This window comes from Globicephala melas, chromosome 2 (assembly GCF_963455315.2).
Source record: "Globicephala melas chromosome 2, mGloMel1.2, whole genome shotgun sequence".
NCBI classification, from domain to species: domain Eukaryota; kingdom Metazoa; phylum Chordata; class Mammalia; order Artiodactyla; family Delphinidae; genus Globicephala; species Globicephala melas.
The window spans coordinates 174526198-174543998 of NC_083315.2; the positions used below are offsets into that span (position 1 = coordinate 174526198).

At 55.5% G+C, this 17801-nt stretch overlaps 2 protein-coding genes across 16 annotated transcripts in view; one reads left to right on the forward strand and one right to left on the reverse strand.

The window, feature by feature from the left end:
• The window catches only part of WDR20 (WD repeat domain 20), a 64562-nt gene extending 52351 nt beyond the window's left edge, over window positions 1-12211 (forward strand). For 7 of the 14 annotated variants that reach the window (XM_030883333.2, XM_030883328.2, XM_030883330.2 and 4 more), the window contains 2 exons: window positions 57-1316; window positions 11165-12211. In XM_030883333.2, the coding sequence (XP_030739193.1) occupies window positions 144-1316; window positions 11165-11218 (1227 nt within the window). In that variant the 5' untranslated portion in view covers window positions 57-143 and the 3' untranslated portion in view covers window positions 11219-12211. The other 7 variants (XR_009563202.1, XR_009563201.1, XR_009563203.2 and 4 more) reach the window with 7 other exon arrangements.
• A 2800-nt stretch (window positions 12212-15011) lies between these two features.
• The window catches only part of MOK (MOK protein kinase), a 47311-nt gene continuing 44521 nt past the window's right edge, over window positions 15012-17801 (reverse strand). For both annotated transcript variants that reach the window (XM_060295306.1, XM_060295305.1), the window contains 3 exons: window positions 17475-17598; window positions 15611-15811; window positions 15012-15529 (listed from right to left, as the gene is read on the reverse strand). In XM_060295306.1, coding sequence (XP_060151289.1) covers window positions 15449-15529; window positions 15611-15811; window positions 17475-17598 — 406 coding nt within the window. In that variant the 3' untranslated portion in view covers window positions 15012-15448. The remainder of the gene's footprint in view (window positions 15530-15610; window positions 15812-17474; window positions 17599-17801) is intronic.

Sequence of the window (17801 nt, forward strand, 5' to 3'; positions counted from 1 at the left end):
AAGTAGACCTTTAAAACTTCTCCATTGTGATAACTTGTTCTCCTTTGTCTTCACAGAGACTAATAGACAAGTCACGAGTAACCTGTGTCAAATGGGTTCCTGGTTCGGAAAGCCTTTTCCTAGTAGCCCATTCAAGTGGGAACATGTACTTGTATAATGTGGAGCACGCATGTGGCACCACAGCCCCCCACTACCAGCTTCTGAAGCAGGGAGAGAGCTTTGCCGTGCACACTTGCAAGAGCAAATCCACGAGGAACCCTCTCCTCAAGTGGACGGTGGGCGAGGGGGCCCTCAACGAGTTTGCTTTCTCCCCAGATGGCAAGTTCTTGGCGTGCGTGAGCCAGGACGGCTTCCTGCGGGTGTTCAACTTTGACTCAGTGGAGCTGCACGGCACCATGAAAAGCTACTTCGGAGGCTTGCTGTGCGCGTGCTGGAGCCCGGACGGCAAGTACGTCGTGACGGGCGGAGAGGACGACCTTGTGACCGTCTGGTCCTTTGGAGACTGCCGCGTGATCGCGCGGGGCCACGGGCACAAATCCTGGGTCAGCGTGGTGGCGTTTGACCCCTACACCACTAGTGTGGAAGAGAGCGACCCTATGGAGTTAAGTGGCAGCGACGAGGACTTCCAGGACCTTCTTCACTTTGGGAGAGACCGAGCAAACAGTACCCAGTCCCGGCTGTCCAAGCGGAACTCGACCGAGAGCCGCCCCGTCAGTGTCACGTATCGGTTCGGCTCCGTGGGCCAGGACACGCAGCTCTGCTTATGGGACCTCACGGAAGACATCCTTTTCCCCCACCAGCCCCTCTCCAGAGCAAGGACGCACACGAACGTCATGAACGCCACGAGTCCTCCTGCCGGAAGCACTGGCAACAGCGTCACGACCCCCGGCAACTCGGCGCCCCCTCCCCTGCCGCGGTCCAACAGCCTCCCGCATTCCGCCGTCTCCAGCACCGGCAGCAAGGGCAGCATCGCGGACGGGGCCATCGCTTCCGGGGTCAGCAAATTCGCGACGCTCTCACTACACGACCGGAAGGACAGGCACCATGAGAAAGATCACAAACGAAACCATAGCATGGGACACATCTCTAGCAAGAGCAGCGACAAACTGAACCTAGTTACTAAAACCAAAACGGACCCAGCTAAAACTTTGGGGACGCCCCTGTGTCCTCGGATGGAAGATGTTCCCTTGTTAGAGCCGCTCATCTGTAAAAAGATAGCACATGAAAGACTGACTGTATTAATTTTTCTTGAAGACTGTATAGTCACTGCTTGTCAGGAGGGATTTATTTGCACATGGGGAAGGCCTGGTAAAGTGGTAAGTTTTAATCCTTAATGCTGCACCAGATCTAGAACTTGAATAGGTAGTGATTTTTTTCTTGCGGGAGGGGCGGGGTGTACAATGAATGTGAATGACACTTCTTATTCTTAATGTAAATCTAAATGCATCAGAGCCATAATTTTGGATACTGCATGCCATGTAATTCTGAATCATTTGATAATTCACCTTAGAACGTTTAAAAACTATAATCAAACTAATGGCCAGCCAAGTCAGTCACCCTCCTGGGAGTATATAGAGTCCCAAGGTTAGCGCTCCTGTATTAGACTATTTCGATTTTAGGAAAATCATGACAGTGTGGGGAAACAATGACTTTAAAATGCTAAAATTAAAATTTCTGCTTTAACTGGAATATTTTTGCTTAACTACTCAATTAGAATATTGTACACCTGATCAGAGTGTGTATTCAATACGAACGGCCATTAATTGTCATTTATAGTCCAACTTTTTATCTTAATCATCAAATGTTTAGGAATCTATGAAATTTAACTTTAGGAACAAAGTGTTCAGCAGGGTTGATTGATATTATTTTTACATCGTTCTGGCAATCCACAGAAAGAGAAGAGCCTTAATTTTTAAAACCCATTTTAGTCATTTTATGACAATTAAAATTGTTTAATAAACATCTTTTTTCAAAGAAGCAGTTTGTAGCACTTTGATTGAGACTCTGTGCACTAAATAAAATACCCACGTTTCTCAGAGCCTGGACAGTTACCGCGAACTGCGGGCTGAGGGCGCCAGCAGTGTTGTCAGAAGTGCCTCTTGCCACACAAGCCAAGATCTTTTATGGTGGATGTGATTTGCTTACGTTTTTTCCAACAAGGGGAAGGAGCTTTTCTTTTCTTTTCCTTTTTTTTATTTTTTATTTTTTGGTGTGGGTTTTTGTTTTTTGGTCAAAAAGGCACATGACCTTAGGCCCTAGGCAGACTCCTCAGCCTTGTTTGTGAAGACTGATAGGCCCCCAAGGTTTCAGAGAACTTGAAATTTTTCCCTCGTTTGGGTTTTGTGTTCCCACCAGAGGGGAAGGGCAGGTGCAGGTTGCTCCTTCTCCTTGGAGGGCAGTCGTGGTCCCGGATCTTCCCGGATCTTCCGGATCATTCTCGGGATGCCCTTGGCCTCTGTCTCAGGGACGCCATCCCCTACCCCAGCGCCTGCCCCTGGGGGCCTGTGGCTGCTGGGGGCAGGGCTGGCTCTCCCTCTGCCCAGACAGCTGCGACTCTAATTCCTTCAGATCCTTATCAACTGTCAGACGAGTTGCTTTTCAAATTCTAGTTTTCACAGTGGATGAGAGGGCTCTTTGACCCATATGTTTCGTGTCAAGATGATAATGATCTCATTTGTTAGCTCACTTTGGTCACTTAAGTTTGTTTTTCTGTTGTGCACGCCTTTGTAATTAAATATAGAGATACTGATAATTTATACTGGTTTGAGTAGTGAACGCGATTCAGCAAAGTGCCGACCGGGAGGCTCCAGTGTGTCGGGTGCGAGGCTCTGGTTGATGGGGCAGCTCCGTGCTCTTAAAGCCGCCCTCCTGGGAAGGCCAGGCCGGCTCCCCGCTCCACACGCGTCCGGGCCGAGCCGTTCACTCTGTGTCCCCCGTGCTCATTAGTGTGGTGGTTTCTGCGACCTGTGACAGCGGGGGTGTGACCTGTGACAGTTCATGCATCGCGGTCCATGGGGATGTTAGTGTCCTGTCTGCCTTTAAGATATGGTCCTTTGTTCCTAAATGTTAACTGATCTGAGGTAGCAAAGACAGCCGTGCTTGTGGACTCTTGCAGCTTTGCAGGCTAGGAAATTGGGCTGTCAGGTGGAGAGCAGGAACCAGCACTCCATGTGCAATTTTGTGTACCTGCATAGTTTTAGAAATTCAGTTTCAAATGCTTCTGAGGCATTGAGTATGCAGTTTCAAAATTCAGGACTTTGTAATTGGCCCAAGTGGCTGAATCCCAGGTAAGTAGCCTTTACGGGGGAGTGTGTCGCGCACAACCTTCCAATTCCGAGCGCTGTGCTCCTTCAGTGCGGGCAGGAAAGCCACGGGTGGGGCCCGTGTAGCTGATGCTTGTGCGACGGGGGCCCTTTCTGGTTCTTTCTGTCCTTCAGCGTCCGCTGGGGCAGCTTACCCAGGGCGCGGTCTGTGGGTGGGAGCGGGGGTGGGAGAGGCAAGAGGAGGGTGTTACTGTCCCCTTAAAAAACAAGCCCCGCAACGCGCTCGTAGAAGCCGGGCTCCATCTCCTCCACGCCGCCCCCACATTAAACCTCCGTGGTCCCTGCACAGTTTGGGGTTTGGGGCTTGGTCACAGTCTCAGTCTTCCAGCTGCTGCTGGTGAGTGTATCCTTGATGTCTGGCTGGGGCCCTGGCTGAGTGTCAGGTGCCGGGGAGGGGCTGCTCGGACACGGCAGGGCGACGCTGCTTCCGCCCACTCTGCCTCTCTGATGCCTCCGCCCTTCTGTGACAGCCAGCAGCACCGTTCTGCTGCAGTCAGGAGGGCAGAGCGCAAGGTCCTCTCCAAGACCAGGACTAAAGTCGCCGGCAGCTTGAGGAGAGAGGGCACGGGAGGGAGGGGGCGGGCGGGCCCCTCCCCTCCACCCTCGGGTTTGTTTCGGGGCGCCAGGGCTCCTGCAGACCGGGGTCAGGAGGGGGGGTTGCTTCGAGGGGTTCCAGGGTGCCAGTCGCAGGTATATAAGGCACCGTGGCCACTAAGGGAAATCTGGGGAGTGTTTTTTTGTAGTTTTCTCCCCACATTTTGAGCTTCCTCATTGAAACTTTTCAGTTTTTCAGCTTAAACGTTATCCTGAGCAAGAGTATCTTTTCTAACCTAACCTCTGGAATAAAACAGCTTGTGGCCACAAGAGGTTATTCCTACTCGCTCAGCACGATTTTTCCACCATGCACTGAGACGCATCGATGAAAAGCAGAGAAATAAAGTGCTCAGGGTAGCACGTGAGCCGAGCTGCTCCCCCCGCCAACAAGAGGTGGCTCTGCCCGCCTGCGGCGACAGGACCCCTCGGAGGGCATTAGCCAGGCTGTGGGGTCTTCTCTGCCTGCCCTGCCCTGGCTCGCCCCTTAAAGCTTCTGGCAATTCCAGAGCTGGGTTTGTGTTGTGACCTGGGCGATGCAGGCTTCTGAATCCACTGGCTGCCCCAGCCCCAGCCCTTCTCTGTTTCTCCTCCGCTGGGAGAGCTGGGGTGGGAAGCCTTTGGAAAACCTGGCCTCTTAGTTTATTTTTATTTTTATTTTTGGCCTTCTTTTAAAGGCAAATGTGGAAAAGGGAGTAGGCAGACTCTTTAAAAATAACCAGTAGCTTTGGGTTCTAAATTGATTTAAATAGTGGTAAAGAATCTTAATTTTGTTTTTTGCGCTGACTGGACCTTCTCACATTTTTGAAGGGTTCTCCTGTGAGCCGTTGACTTGGGACTAAGGATAAATGCCTTAATGGAAGAAAAAGAGAGGAGTGGAAATACAGGGATAAGCTCTGACAGTGATTATTGCCTCAGACATCCAGAAACGATGAGGGACAAAAGGCCCTGAAGCTTTCTCAGTTTTTACAGGCGTGTAACACGCGTGCCCCCAGTATTCTGTTCCACCGCTGGGCTCCACAGCCACGTGCAAGTGCAGGCTGGCAGGTGGCCCGGCAGCCGCTTCTCCCCGATTCCTCCACTTCCTGTGGTACATCCTGAATTTTTAAGAAATTGTCAAGTATTGAACTTGTGCTGAAGTTGGTGAAGCAGCTTTATCGATGTCCGCACCCGTGTACAAGGTTCTCGTTACCTCCTGCTTGGGAGGGAGAGCTTTGATTTCCTGGTTGAGGAAGCTCAAAGTGTGAGGGGAGAGCCAAAGGGCCGGGGAGCACCGCGGAAGGAATCCTTTGAAAACCCAAAGGCCACGTTCGTGGACCTGTCTGTCCGAGGAGGAACTAGAAGCAGAGGTCGACCGTGGTTTCCCGGGAAAAACACACGGCGCGCCGCGTCCCGTTCTCTGCGGGAGGGCTTGGCCCAGGGTGACTGGCCGCGGCCCCTGCGCGTAGGGGAACGAGGGGCAGCGGTTGGCCTCCTGTGCGGGTCATCCCGCTGTGCCGGGCGTGTCCACTCCTGGGGCTTCCTTCCTCTGCATTCACGTGTAGGCCTGATAAGTGACCCGGAGGAGATGTCCCCCTCGGGCACCACGGCAGGGAACAATGGGCAGAGGCTCCCTCCTTGTCCAGAGCACACCTGTCGCGCTGGGCTGCTTGGGACTGTCACCTGTTCAGGTAGTCAGGGGGCTCAGCCCCACCACCCCAGTGCTGGCCAGTGAGAGGGGCGGTCTGGGAGGGTGGAGTCCAGGGCTCCTCTTGCAAGGCACTTGTATCCAGCTGTTCCCTTTGAAACTCAGAGCCAAGTTCAAAGCTGTGTGTAGAAGCGCCTCCGGGAGAGGGACGCTCTTCCACGGGTACTTTCTATTCATTGCTGCAGCTGTTACGTGGACTTTGTGTCATGGTCACATCGCTGTTGCTCGAGTTAAATATGTAAAAGAAAACTTCTCTGCATTTTTGATTTCTGTATACCTAAGTTTATTAAAGGTTACTGTTAGGTGACACTGTATAAAATTGTATGAATATTTACCCTTAATGAAAATCAAAACTCATATGTATTTCCTTTTTTACATTCTCATCTAATTTCTTGAAAACTTGAATAAATTTCATAAAGAGCCTTCCTAACATGAAATGTTGGTAAATTAAGTTCTTAACTGTTGCAATAATTAATGAAGCTTTAATACCAGTATTGTTACTTTATAATTTTAAGAAAATCGTGTTTCTGTTTCACCGCCTTGGTTTTTAGCTGTTCCCTTGTCACTGTCACAGCTAGAGACTTACTACATACTTGATATTCTGAAGAACTTTGGGGCTGTCCTCTGTATAATGACGTTAAATAAACGCGTGAATGAACCGTAAATGTAGATAAATTTTCAGTAGTCACTTTCACATCAGAGCTTCAAAAAAATCTCAGTGAACCGAAAAAGAAAAGCTTCTAAATGCTGTAAAATCAAGGGCCTTGTTAATGTTTATAGAACGAAGAGCCCCAGGAATTGCTACCTCTTATTACTGATGCTGAGTTTTTCCGAATTAGAAGCTTTCTAAGTGAGATGTTTGTTCTGAGCACGGGAGGTATTCCCTGTTTTCTGTGACCTTCCTCTGAGCCAAGTCCCACGTGGGGAAGGACCGTGGGTTGGCTTTGTGGCCGAGCTGGTGCCGGTTCTGTGTGGAGCGCGCGCTGAGTTCCCAGGCGGCGGGCAGGCGACGCTGTAGCAGCTCTTCTCCTGAGGAGGGTTTGTCATTTTCCGTTAGCCGGAGGCGTTGTCATCGCCGTGGAGGTGGTCCTGCCTCGCGCCCGGGCCCCGAGGCTCCGGTGCAGGACGAGCCCCGTGAGCAGGGCAGTGGGAGCCGGTCCTCCCGGGGCGGGAAGCAGGAGCGATGTGCACTGGCCTGCTCTGGACCGCCCCTCGCTCTCGGCAGCGCCGGCGCCTCCGGCCCCGAAAGAACCTTCATGGCAAGAGTTCCAGGCCTCGGCCCGCACGCTCAGCCCGGGGCTCGTGGGGGCAGCAGTGAGCTGCCCGGGACAGAGGCCTCATCAGGCCCTGGGGCTCCCACTCAGCCGCTGCGTCCCTGCCGTTTCGTGAGACGCCTGGGCCTGGAGCTCGGGGCTGGCAAAGCCTCTGGAAGCCCCTCCTGGCCGCCTGTCCTTCTCGGTGGACTCCAGAATCTTCCTGGTCCTCCTGAGCCGCCCGTGCTGCAGGGTGTTGGGCTCTTGCCTTTGACTCGAAGCTGCCAGCGCAGAAGAGACGGTCCGATGCTCCGCCCTCAGAGGGACCTGCTTGGACTTTACTACCACAGGAGCTGCACGTTTGCTCCTTAGCGCTCGAGGGGATTTTAAGCCCTGAACGCTAGTAGGTTGACAGGAAGTCTAAAAAGACGCACACAGGCACAGCATTTTGATCTTTTAAAGATAACTAGTTTGTACACCTTGAAAACATAAGTCCATTCTCCCACGTGTGGCTGCCTTTTGAAACAGTCGGTTCTGGACCAGCAGATCTCTTGAAAGGGACAGAACATCTAGGGGTGCTCAGCCCCACCCCCTCTGGTGTCGGTAACCTCTAAACCAGCCTTCACGTGGATGCCCCATGACGGGACTCAAGCTAGAAGACACTGGAGGTCCCAGCCTGCAGAGAGGATGTCAGAGCCTCAGCGGGTCACCCGGCGGGAGGGCCTGTAGGCCGTGGGCGAGGCTCTCTTCCCCAGCACGGTTCTCGCAGGAGCCCTTGACTGGTTGTGCCCTAAGAAAGCCTTTTCGCAGGTGTCTGAAAACACCACGATCGTTTTCCCTGGGCGACTTTTCCCAGGTTGAGTGGCCTCTTTGGGGAAATGTGTCACCGCCAGTGTGGCCAGTCACCGGGCAGGTCAGGGCCGGCCAAGGGGCAGCTGCCTAGTGGAGCCAAGGTCCCAGGCCGCCGTGAACAGTGGGTCTGGGGCAGGGAGGGGTCCAGATGCTCAGAGAATGGCTCAGAGGACACGCCGGTGGAGTGGGCCCCTCCCAGCCCGCACCCACTTCCTAAACTTGGCTCACTGAGTCCAGGCGTCACGCGCCTTGGAATGAAATGGGAGGTCCTCTGTCCAGCTCTTCTATGGTTCTTTTATGCAGCGGCCTGGGCAGTGTGAGTGGCGGGATTCTTGTGGATGAAATAAGGAGAATGTATCCATAGCTAGAAGCGGCCCTGAGGAAGTTAGCCGGGTGACGGTTCTCATCGTTTGTGTACCGTCTCTAAAAGGGCCTCACTTCGCAAATATTTACCTCTTAGTCTCCCAGTGAAGTGAGATAATTCGGGGGAGCTCCTGGCAGGTTGCCTGGAACCGGAGCCTCCAGGGTTAAGTGCTCTGTGGCAGGTGCAGGGCCACCCCTCCAGGTGAGGCTGACCTGGCCGAGGGCCGCAGCAGCGCTGAGCTCCTCCTGTAGCACTTCTCTGCCGGTCTCGAGAGGCTGCCAGTCTGCAGCAAGACCTGTCCCGGGGCCAGTGTGCACGTCACTTTCGTCTGGGGTGAAGAGGGTGATTCTGGGAGTCGACTGACCAGGCTTTGAACAGCGCCGGATGCCCATCCCACGACCACTCTCTCGAGGGTCTGCGGTCTCACACGTTTCCAGATGAGTCCATGGTAGCCGGAGTCGGATGGGGAGGCCTCCCGTGGGCCCAGCGGGACTTCAGGACGAGGCCGTTCTCTGACGAGGGCCTCTGAGACCCTCACGGTCTTTTCTTGCTGTCAGGGTCTCTGATCTCGGCAGCACCCACGAACAAAGACATGTTCCTTTGTTGTAAATTGTGTTTTAGCCGAAATATTACTTTTTCTATATATACATTCTTATGAAACAAGGTTTAATTCTGTTAGCTTAGTATTATAAATTATAATCAAACCCAAACTAAGAGCTGGGGTATTTTATCAATTTTCACATGAAATCTCTAGCAGGAATAAAATGGCAACTCTGGTGAGAACAGAACAACCTATTAAATATTAGATCCAAGAGCTGCCACTATTTCTGTGATAGGCTTCCTTCCTGGAGGGGTAACGGGACATTAAGCAGGTTCTTGGCTGGAGAAATCTTTTGCTTGAGTGATATATGTAAAGCCCTCGTTTGCCAGCTGTCCGGCGTCAGGTGGAGAGACCAGCAGCTACCATGCTGCCTGGACAGCTGGAAGCCAGCAGGGTCGCTGAGGCCAGGCGCTTGATCCTCCCTGAGGAAGTCATCAGGGAGGATGCGGTCAGAGGGCAGGCCGCCCTCACGGGCAGCCACAGCGGGGCAGACGGCGGCGGGTCCTCCTCGCTGAAAAACCTGCCCCAAACTGTGCCCTTAGGTTAACGTGTCCAGCCAGGCTTCCCCCTAAGAGTGTTCTGGAGTCTTCGATGGAGGCCTGCAAGTGTGTCTTCCATCTTTCTTATCATCACCCAGCAACTTCGAAACTAAAGCACAGGCTTCCAGAAATAAGGTTACTCTTCACATTTTCTTTTGAATAGTGGTGTTTCCCCCGATGCCTCCACGGTGTGTCTGTCCTGCAGAACAATTCCATCTCTGGGAAGAGGACAGGGGTCAGGCCTCGCCATCCGACAGGCTCCTGGCCTGCGTGCCGGGCACCGAGCAGATCCTGAGGCCTTGCTCTGCTCACCCCGGGGAGCTTAGTCCCGGGCCGCCCTCTCCTTGCCTGTGGCTGACCCGCGAAGGTCAGAGTCCCCTTGCTTCAGACACCTTAGACCGGATGAGGTCATCTGTGATGTTACAGGCTTCTTCCCTCCAGACTGTCCGCGATGGACAGGGATTTGGGCCTGGCGGCCTCACTGCAGCTCAGTTCAGACTCGGGGGGAGCGTTTCTCATCACTTGGCTGAAGGTTCCCTTCATCACCGAGGCGGTAAACCAGCCGTCCTCCGCTCTGTGGACTGGGCTGGGATGGGCACAGTGTCCAAAAGAGCTCCTCCCTCCCGTTGGGCCGGCCAGAGCTTTACCTCTTCTGTCAGGCTCCATCCACGCTGTCTTGAGGGGTTTGAGTGAGAAGCTGCCTGTCGCCGTGGAGATCAGACAGGGCTGTGTGCCTTTCCGGCAGTAACTCCAAGGTCAAGGAAAAGCACTCCTGTAGATTCTGAGCGGGGGCGAGTTGCTAAGTTCCATTCGCCCCTGCTTCCTGATCTTGCCTAGATGAACGGATTTCGGGTTTAAGGTGAGAAACGAGATAAAGTGACTTGGAGCGGGACCGCGTGCTTCCCGGCTTCCCTCTAACAAGGCGTGTGCGAAGCTGAGGGTCAGTTTCAGATCGTCACCCTTCATCTGTGCCAGCCCAAGGCCAGGTGTGAAAACGCATTCATGTTTGCTTAAAGGCGTGTCCTGTGTGCAGCATTTTGGGGGACAGCTTAAGGATGCTTGTGTTCACAGAACTGAAAATTTGTAGCTTCAGTGTTGCAATACTGTAACCTTAAAATTATTCTTAATAAATGAATGCCAGACTGTGCTGGAACTATGTGCATCCCAGCAAATGCAGGGAGATGTAAGTGCTCTTTGCTGTACAAGAGGTAGAAACCCTTTCAGGGTTACCTAAGCTCACGCCTGTACTGCAAGAGATCCGTGACAGCCTCCTGCCTCTCCGTAGGAGCCAGCCCAAAGGGACAGACACCACCCCTTCCTTACTGGTGCAGAGAGTCCCCAGATCCACCGCAGCCGAGCGGCAGCCTTTGTCCTGAGCCGCCCCACCCACGTGACTGGATCCTGCTTTCTCTACCTGCTGGGCCCGGTGGGCTGGCGCTAATGCCAGAGGGGCACCACCATCACACCACCCATCAGAGAGAGCAAAGAAAACGCCTCTTCAAAAATGCCGCTAGACTCTGTCCTTGGCGGCCACCCCGGCCCTTGGGGGACTGGGCATGCAGCTGTCTGGCCTCACTGGGCGAGCTGGCCTCGGAGCCGGGGGGACCCCTCTATGGCCCGGAGCTGCAGCCCTTGGGGAGGGCAGTGAACAGCCCCCCTGGGAGGTGCCCCTGGCCTTTGGGCAGTGATGCTGCAAGGAACCCTGGCCCTGAGAGACCACTCTCTCCCCCAGGCCAGCCCTGCCCAAAGCGTGCCACCCGAGGTGTGGGGGCGGGGCAGGCTCAGGATTCCGATGAGTTAGGAATTAAGTAGATGGACACGGAGGGGCTGTTAAAACCCTGGCTTCCAAACCGACAGAAAGCTAATTGTGCTCCTGTGAAACTGCTGGAAAGGATGAGTGACTTCTTCGCGGCCCCGTGTTTTGCTGGATTAATGTAAACTGCTTTGTTTGCAGGGTTTAATGTCAGCCCCAAACCAGGCCAGTTCTCCAGGTGGGACTATAGTGTAGCGAGCCCGCTCCCGCTCGGAGGTTCTCACCCCGGACCGGGTCTTGAGGGAGCGACGACGGAGCCCAGGGCCGCACGTGAGCCGCGTGGGCGTCAGGCCCCGCCGCAGGCAGGCATCGCCCGCGTGGAGAGCAGCGCGGAAGAGGAAAGCGGGGCTCGGCGCCGCTCACCCAAAGAAACTGTTTCCATTTTTAAATCGTTCTCTTGGGGCTGCAGTAAAAAATAAGAAATGAGATTTTCTTGCTTTTTACTCTAAAACTCAATGTAATAAAAATGTTATATATATTTATGTAATATATACATATATACATAGTGTGAAATAAAATGTTTCTTGGACAAGAAATCCCCTTAAATCCAACTGTTAAAAATAGTACTTCACTCTATTTTTGCTGATTTTCTTTTTAACACCTTAGGTGTCAGAAGACAACCTGGAATGCACTCATCAAGAAAGTTGTTACTTTCTGGCTTAAATATGTAATTCAGGAAGACGGATGCTGAGCGCATAGGTTTTTAAAAATTGTTTGCACTTGAAATAGTTTAATGCTGTTAAAAAATAACTTTGAGGGCTTCCCTGGTGGCTCAGTGGTTGAGAGTCCGCCTGCCGATGCAGGGGACTCGGGTTCGTGCCCCGGTCCGGGAGGATCCCACATGCCGCGGAGCGGCTGGGCCCGTGAGCCATGGCCGCTGAGCCTGCGCGTCCGGAGCCTGTGCTCCACAACGGGAGAGGCCACAGCAGTGAGAGGCCCGTGTACCGCAAAAAAAATAAAAATAATAATAACTTTGAGTATGGGTGTAGTGGGCCTCCAAGGTGTGGCGTGAAGATGCCCTTTTTAATCTGTTAACATTAACACTCTTGTTCCAATGCAATCGGCTCTGTATTATATGTATAAATAATGTCATTCTGCAGTTGGGGAAATGGTTGCTTCAGTAGTACTTTTCATCTTCTAAGAGTGATATTTCTAATTCACAAAAAAATTAATATTAAAACTTGCTTGAATATACCATTTGTTTATCTTCTGTTAAATTGGCTCAACTTTTACTGTATTGTTTTTGTTGAATTAAATGTTTACACCGTGTCCCTTGCAGCCCTGATGTGAGGCAGGCTCTTCCAGACCGTGGCTCGTCCGGAGAGCCCTGCGGTTTTCTGGCCCCTTCTTGCTGTCTCCCCATCTTCAGCCTTTGTGGGCAGCTGCCCATGCATGCGGACTGCGGTCTCAGGGAACAGTTTTCTCCTTACAGCTTCAAGTCCATGAGTCCACCTTCTGTTGTTGGAAGATCACACACGACTCTGTACGGTGAGTGTGAAAGTGCTTTGTTAAGGATGCAGAGAAAAAAAGGCTGATGACAATTACATGGGATTTTTATCTGGCTGAAGCCAGCTGGTGAGCATCTTGGTCATGCCCACGCCTACCTGTAGGCACTACAGGGGACTAGAATCATGACAGTGTAGCTGCCAAGTACAGGAACTTTTCTCAGTTGAAAAAAATCATACACAGTTGAACCCTTTGAAGGCCTTTTTATGTGGTCAGACTCTAAACCACGAAGTGCCTAAAACACATTTCTCTAAGTGATCCCAATGAACTGGGGGCGCGTCTAAGTGATTTTAGGCTAGAAGAGATGTGTCCACGCTCCATTGCCATCATTTCTGTGAACGTGGCAACAGGATAATGTTACCGTTGCAGAAAAATTCTCATCAGCCTGGGTCTTGGCTTCCTTCTCAGAGGAGAGGAGGGTCAGGGAGCCAGTTCTTCACCAGCCGCCGGGCCAGGAGGGCTGCACCACGGGGAGCCTCCGTCACAGGGCAGGGGAGCCTTCGCGAAAGGTGGAAACCACCACACACCAGGACACCCTCTCGCTGTAAGTGAAAGAAGCAGGATTTATATGTTGGACACATTCAGAATGCCCTTCCTATGAGAACATCAGCACGTTTTAGATAGTTTGGTATTTGTCATCCTAGTCAAAGCACTGGTCACTAAGTGCTGTCCATCACACTGAAGGCCTACGAGGAAGCCACGCGTATTTCTGGAGATCAGAAAAGGCCGCCTTGGAACTCGAGTCCAGAATCCTGAGCCTTGCGGTTCTTCTGGGTCGACTCCTTTGCCTGTGAACTTCCTGCTTGTTTGTAGGAAGTGACGGGTGGGTACCTGGCGGCCCCAGGACAACAGCAGTGTGAAAAGTCCGAGGACCCAGGGCGCGGCCCAGCTCTCGGCGCCCCGAGGCTGACGTCGCTCCGGCCCTATTAGCTCCGCCCACCGCCCTCCGTGCGACTCTGCGGTGCAGTTTGCGAGATGCATCCGTGCTGGGAACGCATCTTTTTCTTTTTTCGGCTGGTCCCTGGCCAAGTGCTCCAAGATGGCTTCCAAAATCGGCCGGCCTCCTACCCGCCCCCGCCCGCCCCGCCAGCATGCGCCCCGCGGCCGCAGGCCCAGGGCAGAGGGTCCCCAGGCCGGCCCCCACCCCTCCTCTCGGAAGCCACGGAGGGTCGGCTTGGCGCACCCGGTACGCTTCGTCGGCTCTTACTGCTCGCCTGGAGCGCCCTCATCCCTCGGCAGCGTCGCCCCTGCTCTGTCTTCTCGGGAGCAGGTTTACATCAACAGCCGGCAGGGCCGGGCTCCTTGGACTGGGGTGTCCGCCTGCGGCCTCTGCCCCCAACGTCGGCCCCAACCGCGTCTCAAACGTGGACGAGGGCGTCGGTCGAGGTGGTGATGAGGGAGCTCCCTTGCTCGGGTCTGTGGAGACGGGCCCTCCAGTGGCCCCGGGGAGGCTGAGATGGCCCAGCCGCCCGGCCTCGCAACCGGTCAGGTTTGGGGTGCACGGAGACCCACCAGCGCTCTGGCAGCAGGGCCCGGCGGCCTCCTGTGCCCCCAGAGCCTGGCCAGCGCCCGCCCGTCGCCAGGCCCACGGGGCACAGAGACCTAGTGGACGCAGGGGCCCCTGGGGAAACCGGACCCACCCCCTGAAACCGAGGCGGAGGCCCACGGGGCCCAGGGCACCACGCCGCAGGGAGGAGGGTTCCTTCACAAAAAGGTACAGCTCCGAAGAACTTTAGAGAGGCCCTTCGCGTTTATATACTTAAAGGGGGGGACGATTTCCCTAAATTGTCCTTGCACCTGCCCTCACTTGGAGCCGCGCTCAGAGCGCGGGCCTGTCCGTGGCCTCTCCCGAGTTCGCCGAGCCCGCAGCGCCCCCGGGACGCGGCGCTCCCAGCCCTCTGCCCGCCCCGCCCCGACGCCACTTCCACCCGGGACGTCCCCGAAGCCCCCCAGGTCTCCCCACGTGAACCGGCTCTGCCCGCCCGCGCCCGCGCCCATGGCTCCCCCTCTCCCGGGCACCGGGAAATGCTGGCCACGGCCTGCCCTCCCCCCCCCGCCCGGGTCCACCTCCCCCAGCCCCTCGCCCTGTCCCTCCTGGCCCCTTGCCCTGCCCCTTCCGGCGCCACCAATGCTCTGCCACCTCCCCTCCCTCCCCCACGGGAAACAGGTTTCTTCTTGTGCCCGCTTATTGCTGGCACCCCAGAAACGAAGCTGGGCGCGCCCGCAGGCCATCGGGAAGCAGCGGCCTCTACTCACGGAGGAAGCTGGGCCTTGGGAGCTGGACCGGCGACCTGCCCGCGGCCCGCACCCGGGGGCTCCGAGGGCCGAGCGCCAGCCCGTGTCGTTCCTCAGTGGACGGTCAGGTGAACAGTGAAGCTGTACCGAAGTGTCCCAACAAAGTCAATGCCCCTGATACGCCCACGAAAGTCACAATAAAGGAATGGCTAATCAGGACACATGTTTAACTCAAGATATATTAAGATGCAACACTGTAATGACAGCTTATTGTTTAATAAAAATCAGGGGTCTCCAATGGTGTAATCTGGAAGCCAAACGTGCTAGGACACTGCTGGTGACGGATGCACTAAGGAAGGCACCGTGTGCAGAGCCTCAGTGAAACCGGGCCTAAATAATCCATAACGAAGTATAATTTCTGTTTTGATTCATATAAAAAATTACAAAATATTCCCTGCCCCAAATTCTTATGTTACGGAAAGGAACCGAAAGCCTAGAATGAGGTCATTTTACAAAGGTCTGAGACTGGAACCTACAGTACGGCTGCCTTTAGGACGCAAGCAGCCTCGGGCCGGCAGGCTCCAAGCCGAGGTGCTGGTGCTGGTCTGGGGGCAGCTCTCCCGGGACGCTCGCTGGGGCCCGGCCGGGTGGGAGCCGCCCCGAGCAGGGGAGCCGCAGCGCCACTCAGTAGCCTCCACCTCTCCGCTCTACTGTGGGCCGGCGGTACTGTTTCAGGTTAGGCTGGATGTCCTTCTGTGTGTCTGTCTGTTAAAGAAAGTGACAGACACTCAGCAGAGGCCGGGATGGGCGCGAGCGCGGCGCCAGGGGAACCGGTGGGACGCCCACCTTCTGGTTCGGGCCAACACACTTCGGGGGTCTCAGCACCGGGACCTTCCGGGTCGCTCCGGGGGCAACCACTGACTGCAGCGCTGGGCTGTAGTACAAGGGCTGCTTGGTCACTCCCGATAGCTTGAGCTTGGGCAGTGCCATCACGTAGGCTGGTCTGTGTCTCCTGGGATGGTCCTCCTCTTGCTTTAGGGGCTGTTTCTAGAAATAAAGCAAAGGTCAGATGAACATACAATGCTTTCCACTTTGTGGGAATTAGGAAAAGCAAAAGGGCTCTTTTGTACTACTTTTGCCTCATACAATTTCTTGACCGTGAGGTGTGACGGTGTGGTGACTGGACAACACGTACCGCGTCCCAGCCCCCTAGATGTGCGGTGGCCGCTCCCTGGGCCGGGGCCAGGGCAGACAGCGGGGGAGGCCGCGCTGACGCACGTGCAGCTCCAAGGGCCAAGGCCACGGTGACGCTTCCCGCTCGGATTCCCTGAGGTCGGCCAAAGCGGCCTGCAGCCAGCTTCTGTGTGGCCAGTGCGCTAAGAATGGATTTCACATCTTCTAATAGTTGGAGAAAATTTCACGGCACGTGATTATGAGACTCCAGTTTCAGGGTCCACAGTTTTATTGAAACCCATCCCCACCATTCGTTTTTTTTTTTTTGCGGTCCGTGGGCCTCTCACTGCTGTGGCCTCTTCCGTTGCGGAGCACAGGCTCCGGACGCGCAGGCTCAGCAGCCATGGCTCACGGGCCCAGCCGCTCCGCGGCATGTGGGATCTTCCCAGACCAGGGCACGAACCTGTGTCCCCTGCATCGGCAGGCGGACTCTCAACCACTGCGCCACCAGGGAAGCCCCTCCACCATTCGTTTACGTATGGTCCGCGGCGCCACCGGCCAGAAGAGTGGGCAGTCGCGCCAGACGTTATGGCCGGCACAGCCTGAACCCTCACTCCGGGGCCCTGGCAGACAGCGTGCGCCTCGGCTCTGCCGCAGGGGCGCCCGCGGCGGGTGCCAACAGCTGACCAAGAGGGAGAGGAGGCCCGGCAGGGAGGGCAGTTAGGGGCAAAGTGAGGGAGGCTCAGCGGGGGGGGCGGGGGGGCGCTTCGTCCCCGGTTGGCGGCCTGAGCAGCTGAAGGGGAGCCGCCTTCACCCGCCCTTGGAGGGAAGGCACGGGGACAGAGGCAGGTCTGGGGGGAGAGACAGGAGATCGGGTTCGAACAAGTCTGCCTTTTGGACATTCAGCTGGAGCCATCAAGCAGGTGTCTGGACACGGGGGTCCGGATTTCTGGAAAGCAGCCTGGCTGCAGGTATACCTGCATCCTCGGCTCCCAGCGCAGAGTGACACTCAACAGATGCTGGGCTGAGTGAGAAACGATGGAAGGCCACGGTTACCACAGAGCTCGGTGCCAGCCCACAACTGTAAAGCTGGGGGAGCCGAGCAAAGGGGGCCCCGCGGCACACGAGAGAAAGGGGAAGCTATCGCGGGATGCAGCTCTGCTTTCTACACCAAGAAGCGCGCAAGGCCACCTCTGTGCCAGGCGCAGTGCTCCTCTGGGGCTGCTGCTCTCGCAGGGGCTCAGCGGCCGAGTAGGGACGGTCACCTGGGCCAGTGTTGGCTTCCTGTGCCCCGGCTAGGGTCCTCTGCGGGCACAACGTGCTTGGGCACCGGCCTGGCCCTGCGGCTGGGAGGATCCCAGCCCGCGACACTGGACCTTAGCCGGGGGCGCAGAGGTACCACCTGGCGTGGCGGCAGGTCGCTGACGGGTGCACTTTCCAGGCAGATGTGGCGCCTCCCCAGGTGGCATCTGCGTCAGAGAGACACGGGCCCCTGAGGGTGTCCAGTCCCAGCTCAGACGGCCTGATCGCTCAGTACCTGCTTGCTGCCCTCCTGTGCCGGCTGCCAGTTGTTACTGAGTAGTTCTGGTGCCACCGGCCGCTTGGGGCAGAGAGCGGAGGCCTTCCTCCTGGGCCTGGCTGGAGCCTGCTTCTCAGCTGCCCTACAGGACGGAAGGGGCAAGGGGCGCCTCTGCTGAGAACCTGGCCGCCACAGGGCTTGTCGGCCTCCTCTGTCCCCAGTGTGGGCTTGTGCCTGTCGCCCCTCCTCTCACCCGAGGAGCTTTTCTTTTCCTTTCCTGTCTCAGCCTGACAGCCTCTGGGCTCCGGAGCCATGGGCCCAGCCCTGCCCAGTGACTCGAGGTTC